The 12,167-nt window shown below is 45.4% G+C and overlaps 3 protein-coding genes across 3 annotated transcripts in view; all 3 read left to right on the top strand.

The window, feature by feature from the left end:
- The first annotated feature begins 34 nt into the window (after positions 1–34).
- On the top strand, positions 35–5,413 carry grna (granulin a). Its single transcript, XM_058048566.1, has 9 exons — positions 35–57; positions 156–227; positions 533–590; positions 1,043–1,155; positions 1,298–1,451; positions 3,768–3,865; positions 3,934–4,170; positions 4,440–4,703; positions 5,015–5,413. Exons 1-9 carry the CDS (start codon positions 55–57, stop codon positions 5,105–5,107), a joined length of 1,092 nt encoding a protein of 363 aa, XP_057904549.1. The 5' UTR covers positions 35–54; the 3' UTR covers positions 5,108–5,413.
- A 231-nt stretch (positions 5,414–5,644) lies between these two features.
- rundc1 (RUN domain containing 1) lies at positions 5,645–9,756 on the top strand. Its single transcript, XM_058048484.1, has 5 exons — positions 5,645–6,163; positions 7,423–7,581; positions 7,643–7,841; positions 7,906–8,001; positions 8,080–9,756. The coding sequence occupies exons 1-5, from the start codon at positions 5,783–5,785 to the stop codon at positions 8,940–8,942; spliced, it is 1,698 nt and encodes a 565-aa protein (XP_057904467.1). The 5' UTR covers positions 5,645–5,782; the 3' UTR covers positions 8,943–9,756.
- A 598-nt stretch (positions 9,757–10,354) lies between these two features.
- rpl27 (ribosomal protein L27) overlaps positions 10,355–12,167 on the top strand; it is a 2,574-nt gene continuing 761 nt past the window's right edge. The window contains exons 1-3 of the mRNA XM_058048625.1: positions 10,355–10,430; positions 10,923–11,005; positions 11,982–12,151. Coding sequence (XP_057904608.1) covers positions 10,925–11,005; positions 11,982–12,151 — 251 coding nt within the window. The 5' untranslated portion in view covers positions 10,355–10,430; positions 10,923–10,924. The remainder of the gene's footprint in view (positions 10,431–10,922; positions 11,006–11,981; positions 12,152–12,167) is intronic.

Here is a 12,167-nt window from a genome sequence, read left to right as displayed (position 1 = left end):
GTATTATTCGTTTTTTTATCCACCAAACGTTAGCAATTTGCCAATAGTCAAAAAATGGTATGCTAATGATTTCCAGTAGTTTACATGTAAAAACAGAAGTGACATTAATATGGGCATGGCCACCTCCCATTCTGCCTTTCTGGTTTCTACTGTAGATGGGCGTGTCCAAGACAACACTTGCAACATTTGCAACACTGTCCTCAGGAAAGGTTCAAATCCTTGTCAAGGTAAGACACGCACAAACCTGCTGGTGTTTCTTTTCATTATCGTTAGTATTATTACGAATCTTTAGGATTTTATTGCATTAAATTCTGTCCTAATTGTAACTTTTGCCTCTAACCAAGTGAAACTGAAAGTCAACCTAGTATGACTAAACGTTTTAGCAAAAAACAGGAATTTGACTGAATATGACAAACAATATGCATTCCAATAATTTCATTGCAATTTAGAGAAAATCTCCATGACCCCTCAGCTTATTTATTTGCTCATCCAAATGCAAACATGTGATTTTACCTCCTTTCCGCCGATTCAGATGCAGAGACTGTCTGTGTTCTGCTGGACTGTGCTGGTCCTGGTCCATGCCCACGAGGGTAAAGAAGGTCACCTTTGGTCACCTGCTTGCTTTTTATGGAATTCTAGCCATCATCCACAATCCTAATGTGACACATGAATACATGTGTTTCTTTATTTGGTGTTATAAAGATACACAAACAGATAAAGAGGCAGCTAAGAATCTATTCTGCCCATAAAAAAACAAAGAATGCTCAGTTTCCATCATGTGACCTCCATTCTATCCAAGCTCCAGCGACATCGAAACTCCGTTACTGGTATAGTGACACATCGCCACACCAGCTAGCTACTAGCCGGCTAGCGACTAGCATTAGTAGCTGCCGCGTTTATCTGTTTTTATATCTTTAGAACACACGGAAAAGACAAGGATGTGTGTTCACGTCTCACATAAGGATTGTGGAAGTTGGGCAAAATTCCAAACTAAAGTGCAATTTTCCTTAATCTTAATTTTTGCGGACATTTTGGATTGAAGCAGAAGCCTCCCCGGCAGTGATCGTATGCCCTGGCGGAGCCACCGAGTGTCCCAATGCTTCCACTTGCTGTGAGAATCCAGAGGGCAAGTGGGCATGCTGCCCCGCGCCAAGGGTATACTCTTTTCTTTGGGATGCTGATTTAGCTTCAAACGGGAAAACACCCGGAATGCTGACTGTGATGTCCAAGCCGCTTTTATGACTAACCCGGCCCCCCTACCCTTAAACAATGACGTTCCCCCTCTGAACGCCGACAGGCTGTGTGCTGCGAAGACAAGCGCCACTGTTGCCCCGAAGACACCTGGTGTGACGTTCCACACTCCAGATGCATCTCCCGGTCTTCCGGGGAAGACATGCCCATGTGGGAAAAGCTGCCTGCCAGGAGGAGGGCCAACTGGGAGAACCAGAGAGGTCGGAGCCTAAATATCTTCCCCATTCACGCAAACGATTATGCAATGCTGGAGAAGTGGTTGATGACGCTAGGCTAGATTGAAGCAACGCACTTCCCTTCTTTGGTAAAGGAAGTGTCTGGATCACATGACACGGCCTGAAAGCGCGCTGACCAATGAATGGCGAGTGAGAAACAAGCGATGGCGTTCAATAGCGTTGCCTTCTTTTCAATCAGGATACACATTCAAAGGTCACATGTCGCCAATCAGGTCTGGCAAGTTAGATTGTGGCGTACCTTTAGGCTCCATACTTGATAGCATCTTTCCTATAGGCAAGTGTAGGATAGGCTCCTACTCTACATACTTAGTAGCATCTTTCTTACAGTCAAGTGTAGGATAGGCTCCTACTGTACATACTTAATAGCATTTTTCCTGCAAGCAACTGTAGGATAGGCTCTAGCATATTTAGTAGCATGTTTCCTACAGGCAAGTGTAGAATAGGCTTTAGCATACTTAGTAGCATCTTCCTGACAGTCAAGTGTGGGATAGGCTCCAGCATACTTGATAGCATCTCTCCTACAAGCAAGTGTAGTATAGGCTCCTACTGTACATAATTAGTAGTATCTTTCCTACAGGCAATTGTAGGATAGGCTCCTACTGTACATACTTAGTAGCATCTTTCCTACAGGCAAGTGTAGGATAGTCTCCTACTCTACATACATAGTAATATATTTCCTTCAGTCAAGTGTAGGATAGGCTCCAGCACAGTAAGTAGCATCTTTCCTACAGTCTAGTGTAGGATAGGCTCCTACTCTACATACTTAGTAGCGTCTTTCCTTCAAGCGAGTGTAGGATAGGCTCCTACTGTACATACTTAATAGCATCTTTCCTACAAGCAAGTGTAGGATAGGCTCCAGCATACTTAGTAGCATCTTTCCTACAAGCAAGTGTAGAATAGGCTCCAGCATATTTAGTAGCATCTTTCCTACAGTCAAGTGTAGGATAGGCTCCAGCATACTTAGTAGCATCTTTCTGACAGTCAAGTGTGGGATAGGCTCCAGCATACTTGATAGCATCTCTCCTACAAGCAAGTGTAGGATAGGCTCCTACTGTACATACTTAGTAGTATCTTTCCTACAGGCAAGTGTAGGATAGGCTCCAGCATATTTAGTAGCATCTTCCCTACAGTCAAGTGTAGGATAGGCTCTGACTGTACATACTTAGTAGCATCTTTCCTACAAGCAAGTGTAGGATAGGCTCCAGCATACTCTTTCCTACAAGCAAGTGTAGGATAGGCTCCTACTGTACATACTTAGGAGCATCTTTCCTACAAGCAAGTGTAGGATTGGCTCCAGCATATTTAGTAGCATATTTCCTACAGTCAAGTGTAGGATAGGCTCCAGCATACTTAGTAGCATCTTTCCTACAAGCAAGTGTAGGATAGGCTCCTACTGTACATACTTAGTAGCATCTTTCCTACAAGCAAGTGTAGGATAGGCTCCTACTGTACATACTTAGTAGCGTCTTTCCAACAAGCAAGTGTAGGATAGGCTCCAGCATACCTAGTAACATCTTTCCTACAAGCAAGTGTAGGATAGGCTCCTACTGTACATACTTAGTAGCATCTTTCCTACAAGCAAGTGTAGGATAGGCTCCAGCATACTCTTTCCTACAAGCAAGTGTAGGATAGGCTCCTACTGTACATACTTAGTAGCATCTTTCCTACAGTCAAGTGTAGGATAGGCTCCTACTGTACATACTTAGTAGCATCTTTCCTACAAGCAAGTGTAGGATAGGCTCCAGCATATTTAGTAGCATCTTCCCTACAGGCAAGTGTAGGATAGGCTCTGACTGTACATACTTAATAGCATCTTTCCTATAAGCAAGTGTAGGATAGGCTCCAGCATACTTAGTAGCATCTTTCCTACAAGCAAGTGTAGGATAGGCTTCAGCATATTTAGTAGCATCTTTCCTACAAGCAAGTGTAGGATAGGCTCCAGCATATTTAGTAGCATCTTTCCTACAGTCAAGTGTAGGATAGGCTCCTACTGTACATACTTAGTAGCATCTTTCCTACAAGCAAGTGTAGGATAGGCTCCAGCATATTTAGTAGCATCTTCCCTACAGTCAAGTGTAGGATAGGCTCTGACTGTACATACTTAATAGCATCTTTCCTACAAGCAAGTGTAGGATAGGCTCCTACTGTACATACTTAATAGCATCTTTCCTACAGACAAGTGTAGGATAGGCTCCAGCATGCATACTACCATCTTTCCCACAGGTCACACTTGCTGATTAGCTGGTTACTCACTTTTGGATGATGTTGTTGTCGTTCCAGCCAATTCTGTCCCGTGCGACCAAGATGTCTCCTGCAAAGATGGCCACACGTGCTGCAAAAACCCAGAAGGCGGCTGGTCCTGCTGTCCTCTACCAGAGGTAACATGATGGCCGCCGTTTTTGATTTGGACGTCTTTGCTGAATGATTGTTTTGTGGTGGTTTCCAGGCGGTCTGTTGCACGGATTTACGGCACTGCTGCCCCAAAGGTTCCACTTGCAACACGGCCGCCCAGACTTGCGATATGGACTCGGGTTCCGTTCCCTGGCGGAGGAAAGTACCAGCAATCCCCAAGCAGGATGCACGCCAGCGGGATGTGGTTTGTGACCGCACACACACTTGTGAGGAAGACTCCACCTGCTGTAAGATCCCGGCAGGAAAGTGGGGGTGCTGTCCTTTACCTCAGGTGAACGCATCACTGCTACGCGTCCTCCATTTTTGTTGTGGTTTAGCCAGTTGGAGGTTCTTACAAGAAGCAGCATCACGAAACCGCATCATTCGGCCTTCAATGCTGCTTGTTTCATTTCTAGACTGGTCCCATGTATTTATTACTATTATTAATTCAATGATTTATACTTTCACTTTCATAATCTGGTCCTGTTTGCCCTGATTCAGCATTTATTTCTGAAAGCAGAACTAAGCGCTAAGTATCGCTTCCTTTTGGACTTTCCCCAGGCCGTTTGCTGCCCCGATGGGGAGCACTGCTGCCCCCACCACTACAAGTGTGACGAGCAGAGGGCCAAGTGCGTCCAAGAGGGCGCGGCGATCCCGTGGTACACAAAACTTCCGGCCGTCTCCTCCTCCGTGACCGCACCGCAGGCACCCGTCTGGACCTTAAAGTCGCAGTACGTGTGGTGTGATGACGAGACCGTGTGTGATGATGGACAGACCTGCTGCAGGACCTCGGCAACAGCGTGGGGATGCTGTCCTGTTCCTAACGTATGAGCCACATCTCCAGCTGTAGAATAAAAATAGAAACAGCAGACTTAATAACGCAGTCAGGTGGAATTAGATGCTTTTTTTCATCGCTTATGAAACATTAAGACATATAATTACTGTAAAATTAATTGCATTTTAGACAAATTTATGAAGGTGTTTTGTCAAGGAAATGAGAAAGGACACGATAACTGCATGCAAATAATTGAGAAGTTGAGAAGCCAAATAACCCCCTAACAAGTAAACATCTGTATTTACTTGGAAATGCGTGAACTCGCGTATGAGAGTTGAATAACGTCAACCTTCTTTTGCAGGCGGTGTGCTGCAGTGACATGATGCACTGCTGCCCCCCCAGCTCCACGTGCGGCCCCGGTGGCCAATGCATCCGGAACCCTGAGCTTCTCTGACTTGGTTTCACCTTTCGATGACACGCAGCATTCCATTCATGACAGGAACTGCATGGAAATACTGTATTGGCTCATCATTAAAAGGACAACATGGTTCGAATCCCCAACTCTCTGACTGCTCTGTGTTTCTTTGGCAGAAGAAATCTTTGCTTGATGATCTATTGTGACTGCAACCTTGACCCATGACCTTGATAGATATCAGATATCAGTATTGGTATCTGTAATGACGCCTGTATTTACTTGGTATCAGATTGATAACAGAATCTGCAGTATTGCCCATAATGATATTTTAATTTTATTATTTTTAAACTGCAAAATATGATTGACAAAGTGCATCTTTTAGAAAATTCTTAGTTTATAATGTATTTCATTATGTTTTTATTATGATAATATTAATATAATATTATGACAATTGTGTAACATTAAATTACACTTCTGTGTAACGAAGCAGCCTGTTTGTATTGGTTGGACTGCTTTTGTTTGAAACGACTTCACTTCCGGTATGTTCCAGCTCCTCCTGTGATTGGCTGACTCCCCTCCCTCTGACGTATGACTCATTCTGTCCAAGATGGCGATACACCTGCTGTCATGATCCGCCTCTTAAAGCAGTTGAGAGCCCAGGAAAGTGAGTGAGAATTAACGGACGGCGTCGAGGATTGGACTGTGTCGTCCGCCATGTCCACGGAGGAGCTGTCGGCCTCGGACAGCGAAGCCGTGTTGGCCGGCGCCGGAGAGCGCTGGGCACCGGTGGGCGCCGTGGCCAGCCCCGAGGAGGAGAGCGCGAGCGTCGGCCAGCCGAGGCAGAGAGGCTCGGCCGGCGAGGAGGAAATGGCGGTGCGGCTGATGAGGCTGGAGGAGGAACAGGAGCAGCTCAACTCCTCTTTGCTCGCCCTCACGTCGCACTTCGCCCAGGTGCAGTTCCGCCTCAAGCAGATCGTCCACGCTCAGAGCGAGGAGAAGGAGAAGATGCTCACCGAGCTGGAGGAGTTCGCCTTCAGGGGCTGCCCGCATGTGGTGGGCAGCAGGGCCTGCGACGCCCGGCAGATCCACAACACGGTGGGTCGGCCATGCACACTAACCGTGACTTGCTTTGGTTCTTCTTATGGAAGATTAGCGTGAGTTATTGACTTGAATTAAGTCCTGAAAGTAAGTCAGTCCTTAAACCTGTTTTTCCTTTCTTGAGATTTGTGCCAGCTAAATGCCAAATACCAGGCTTTGGCATTTACTTATGTCTGATCAGACATAAACATAGGAGAATATTATAATTATATTATAATATATGTATATATGCCCCCTAGTGGCCGCGAGCACCATAACACATGACATTGGCAGCAATCTGATTGGACGCCTGGCACAGTTTGTGTTTTGTTATTGTAGTAAATAAAGATAATTTAAGAAGAAAGTTGAAATATTTGGAAAGTTAAACTTTAAAAATTGTGAGGAAGAGCAAAAAATGAAGTTGGTCTTTTTTTTAAAGAAAAAACTGCCTATCTTCAAAAATGATCTTATATATATATATAAAAAGAAAAAGAAAAAAATGATCTTATGAAGTTGGTCTTTATAAATAAGAGGCAGTTTTTTTCTTTATATAGAAAAAGCAGTAGAAAATGAATATATATATATATATATATATATATAAAGAAAAAACTTACTTAAATCTTATTTATAAAGACCAACTTCATAAGATCATTTTTTTCTTTTTATATATAAGATAATTTTTTTCTTTTTATATTTATCTATATATAAAGAAAAAACTGCCTCTTATAAAGACCAACTTCATAAGATCAGTTCTTTCTTTATATATATATATATATATATATATATAAGAAAAAAACTGCTACAGAAAAACAACTCTTATTTATAGAGCCAAGACCAACTTCATTTTTTTATATGGACATGCTGGTCTAGTGTTATCCCGTTTGCTGATAGGGTTACATCACACAGATAAAAATAAATGAAACCGTTGCCGTGCGGATTAAAGCAGCTTTCCGTGTCACATGTTTGCTTTTGCCGGCTGATGTCTCCCACTTTAGGTTTCCTTCTTTCTTTGTGTGAGTTATATGAGTTGATATATGACGCAGTATATAAAAAAAATGGTGGCGAGTAGATGCTTGTCTTGTTTGAAGAAGGCTGCTGTGTACACACAGCCAGGTAGCTGCCAGTGTGTACTTCCTGTTCTTCACGTTTAAAGCTCCGCCTAAAAGTCTTTATTTGTCCCCTCACACGCTTCACCCGCAGGGGGACCTGGTGAGTAGAAGCCAAGCGTGACGTTGTTTGTGTTTGCGACGCGCTAAAGATGTCCGTTCGTCTTTCAGAGTGAGCGAGAAAAGCGCGAGCGCCTGGAGGCTCAGAGGGAGAAACAGAAAGATCTCATCTTCCAGCTGAAGACCCAGCTGGACGACCTGGAGCACTTTGCCTACCAGGAGGGCAGCTACGACTCGCTGCCGCAGTCGGTGGTCATGGAGAGGCAGAAGGTGGGACGGCCTCTGCGGGCCAGATTGCGACTTCCTGTTTGTAACCGACGGCATTTCTTAGGTCATCATCGACGAGCTGATCAAAAAGCTGGACGTCAACCTGAACGAGGACATCGGCAACCTGTCGCCGGAGGAGCTGCGGCACCGAGTGGACACCGCCATCGCGCAGATCGTCAACCCGGCGCGTGTGAAGGAACAGCTGGTGGAGCAGCTGAAAACGCAGATCCGAGACCTGGAGATGTTCATCAACTTCATCCAGGGTACGACGCGGACTCACTCGGGAAGCTTTTGTCGCTTTACTGAACTCGAGTGTCGTTCCCGTAGATGAGGTGGGCAACCCTCTCCTGTCTGATGGCGCCCGCAGTCAGCAGCCTCAAGCGGCCGCCAGCAGGGTCGGAGCCCCCGGAGTGAAGAGGACGGGTTTGTAGAAGACCTCCCGCTGCTCTGCTCGGACTTGCGATGGTTCCATTTGACGTGGTTTGTGTTCTCTCGCTGCAGTGGACCCGGAGCAAGCCCAGAGGATGCGGGAGACGGGTCTGCAGCTGATCCAGAAGGCGCTCGCCGTGCTGCAGATCTTTGCCGCCAGCCAGTTCGGCTGCTCGACCAGCCAGGTTCCGGCGAGCGTGTGGCCTCAGGAGTCAGGCCAGAGAGACTACGGTCCTCTGCTGCAGCGCCTGGAGGCGGTGGTGGAGAAGGTGCGAGTGCTGGGCTCGCGCAGGCAGCCGGCGCTCGAGCACGTGGTCAACTACACCAGCAACGCTGCGCTGGGACCGCGCGATGAGCTGACGACATGCGTGAGGAAGGAGCTGGCCATGGCGCTGAAGGACTTGTTGGCCCACGGTCTGGTGTCGCCGTCGCAGACCGTGAGCCTGGTGCTGGCGCCCATCTCCTGTCTGCTGCCGTACAGGGCCGCTCCGCAGACCATGCATCCCTGGGAACTCTTCGTCAAGTACTACCACTCCAAAAATGGCAAGGCCTTTGCCGAGTCACCCGCTCGTCAGCTCTCGCAGTCCTTCAGCCTGCCCGTAGGTGGCGGCCCCGTCACCGTCACGCCCAAACAGTCTCTGCTGTGGGCCGTCCACACCGTCCTGAAAGAGCATGGGCGCTACAAGCGAGGTCCAGACATGGAGTTCAAGGCGCTGGTGTGCATGGCGCTCAACGAGCAGCGTCTGGTGTCCTGGCTCAACCTGCTCTGTAAGGCGGGAACGCTCGTGCACCCGCACTACCTCTCCTGGAGCTACATGGCGCAGACCGGCTTCGAGGGCGCCCTGCGCATCCTGGGGCGCATCAGTCACCTCAAATTTAACCTCCCTGTGGATCTGGCCGTGCGACAGCTGAAGAACATCAAGGACGCTTTCTGAAGCGAGCGGACGTTTGACGCTGGACGTAGCGTAGCAACAACGTGACCAAGATGACGATGCTGCAAACATCCGCGTGTCCTCTTCTAAACGCCTCCAAAGATATGCTATGTTGAGTCCTTGCCTTTGACTTGAAGTGACCTCGCCTTCTTCTTGAGCTTCATGACCTCGACACATTCCGGCGCTACCGAGGATAGACGTGTAGGCTAACCGCTACCGTAATCCAAGATGGACGCTTGCACACGGCAACCTGCTGCTTTTAGCTGAAAAAGAACATTTTGCTGCTTTTGTTTGTCTTGTGACTTATTTGATTGGATGAGAAACATATTTATTGTTTTGTTACATGATTACAGTAAAATATGTGGCTGTGTTTCATCCTGAGTAGCAAGTATCTTTCCCTGAATGTAAAAACCACAGATGCCGCTTAAGCGCTGTAGTGATGATGGCACTACATCATCCTCATACCTTGAAGCTCATTCGTTCTTGTACAACAGGAGATCCATTTTCCGTTTGTTATGTTAATGCCAGCTCTTATTTATGGATGGAATCATTTATTTATTGAACTGCATGTTTTAGCTTTAGAGGTGAAACATCTCCGCAGACTTTCCAAGCAGCTGCTGTGCTCCTTCGTCAGTCCAGTAGCAGAAGACCGGCTGATGATTGCGTATCGTATATATCATATCATATATATTGATCTTATTTCTTCACCTCCAACACAGTATGTCAAGATGTTGAACTAAGTTCTGTTTTGGAGTTCACCCCCATGATGTTTTATGCTGTTGACCAGTTTGAAACTGATTAAACATTGCTGTGCTTCTCCCGAGTTGTCTTCCATTGCTTGGCTGCAAGTCTACCATCTAAACCATCTACACCATCTACACCATCTACACCATCTAAACCATCTACACCATATACTTTACTGAACGGTTATATATGCATATATAAGGATATATGCAGTATATGGATACATGTACATTTGTGTTATAGCTGAGGAAATAGCTGTCATCAATTGTGAATACTTATTTTTTTTTTTACATCATAACCATTTCACCATAAGATTTACATTTTGTATCATTTACATTATAAATGTACAAATTACATTTTTAATATCACAGCTATAATTTCACCAAACGTAATCAAGCATTAAAAACGTACAATAATTAAACGACAATATTTGTAACTTTATATTTTGTATAGTGTTATCGAAACTATAAGCTTATAAATGGCGACATATAAACATACTTTCGGAAGTGACGTAATTTTTAAAATACAATACCATCCAATAACTAATCGTAAAATATTGTTTGTGATTCCACAAAGACATAGCTACAAATATTTAGATTTGTTATGGTTTTATTAAAGCTATTATTTATCACATAAATGTCCACATATAAACATACTTTCGGAAGTGACGTACAACTGTGCGGGTCAAAGTTCACAAAACCCTATCCAACTTCCTTTCCTGCCAGCGGAGGCCGAAGAACAGCATCAGTGAGTGAATATTCTATTGCAGTAATCTGGAAACATCGTCCCTAATCCGGCCCATTTAAATGTTTTATTGAAACAAACCGAGACTTTACCGTCAGCCAAATGAGTGTCGATTGTTATGTCTGTGAAATTATTCCGAATAAGTCATTAAAATGTGCATTTACTGCGGCGCCGCAGTCCTTCGGTGTTCATTCCAACATGGCAGCCTTCCGAACGTAAAGACACTTAACATGCTAGCCTGCACGTTAAATGTTTTATTCTGACAGGGACTCACACCGTAATGTTTCCCCTTATCTTGCCTTGTGTGAATATTTTGTGGCGCTAAATAAAGTTAGTAGCTGCTAGCCGCTGGAAGCTAGAAGCTAAAGCTAGCTCATCAGTTAGCATCGAGACTATTTAACTGTAGTTTCTTTGTTTCCGTTTCCGGCTGACTGTTTTTGTGTGAGTCGTGATGTTCGCCTGACTGTTTATTGGTTTACTGGTTTATTCCTGTAGAAATGGGCAAGTTTATGAAGCCTGGGAAGGTGGTGATGGTCCTCGCTGGACGCTACGCCGGCCGCAAAGCCGTCATCGTGAAGGTAAATAAATACTACTACGAATATCACACTCAAATGACACATACTCTGCTTTTTTTGTAGGACTTTATTAAAGTCTCACAGTATTTGACATGTGAAGGACATGGTCTTTGGTTCAAGCAGTGGTTCTGAAACGGGGGTACTAGTACCAATGAGTGTACTGTGGATCTCCGAGCTAAAGGACAAGGCTGTCAAGTGGATGTCAGCACAATACTTGAGGTGTACTAATGTACACAATGCAGAACATTAGTACACACCTTTGTTATGACAGAGAACCGGGGGTTAAGTGGTTATCCAGATGGAAAAGTATTCAGGTTGAAAGTGCCAACTTGTTTCTGTATAGACGAGGAATCTGCTGCTTTAGGAAAACGATATCGCCAACCAAAAGTAATTCCGTACAAGTCAACGTGATATCAGATTGTTTGGATTTGACTCACCCCGGTTGGCGTTCTGATGACGTCTTATACTACATAAGGACTCCAGATGTAATTTGACCGTGTGGCATGGGTTCCTTCTTCTGTAGTTTAAATGTGTCATGTGGTTCCATCCGTGTTTTTACAGCGCCACGCATAGGTTTGTCTGGTGTATTACATCCTTTTTGCGCAGTGAGCCGTTCCTGTCTGGATGCAACCGTTTTACTAATCCGGCAAGATGTCGGTTTTTTCAGCCCAACAGCAAAAATCCCAGAAACGTTCCTGTGGAATAGTTTGTGGTATCCCGGCAAGGTTACATTTGGACCAGCACAGGATTTGGACGTTAGCTTAAAGGGGGCCCATGATGCTTTATACTCACTGTGTGAAACCTGGGCCTGTTTAGATGAACACAGCCGATATCCTGGCAGCAATAGAAGATTTAAAAAAGTGATATTGGATAATTCCTTGCTGCACACAACGCAATACATAGGGCCAAAGATGAGCATAATTGCCCCGCCCCTCCAATGTGGTAAAGATTGTGTAACCCCTTTGATGTCCTCTTCCAGAATATCGATGATGGTACGGCAGACCGCCCTTACAGCCACGCTCTGGTGGCTGGCATCGACCGCTACCCCCGCAAGGTGACCACCACCATGGGCAAGAAGAAGGTCGCCAAGAGGTCCAAGATCAAGGCTTTTGTCAAGGTCTTCAACTACAACCACCTCATGCCCACAAGGTCAGTTGCTCGCTCG

This window comes from Doryrhamphus excisus, chromosome 15 (assembly GCF_030265055.1).
Source record: "Doryrhamphus excisus isolate RoL2022-K1 chromosome 15, RoL_Dexc_1.0, whole genome shotgun sequence".
Taxonomy (NCBI): domain Eukaryota; kingdom Metazoa; phylum Chordata; class Actinopteri; order Syngnathiformes; family Syngnathidae; genus Doryrhamphus; species Doryrhamphus excisus.
The sequence above is the reverse complement of the archived record's forward strand: the minus strand, read 5'-3'. Positions and strand labels throughout refer to the sequence as shown.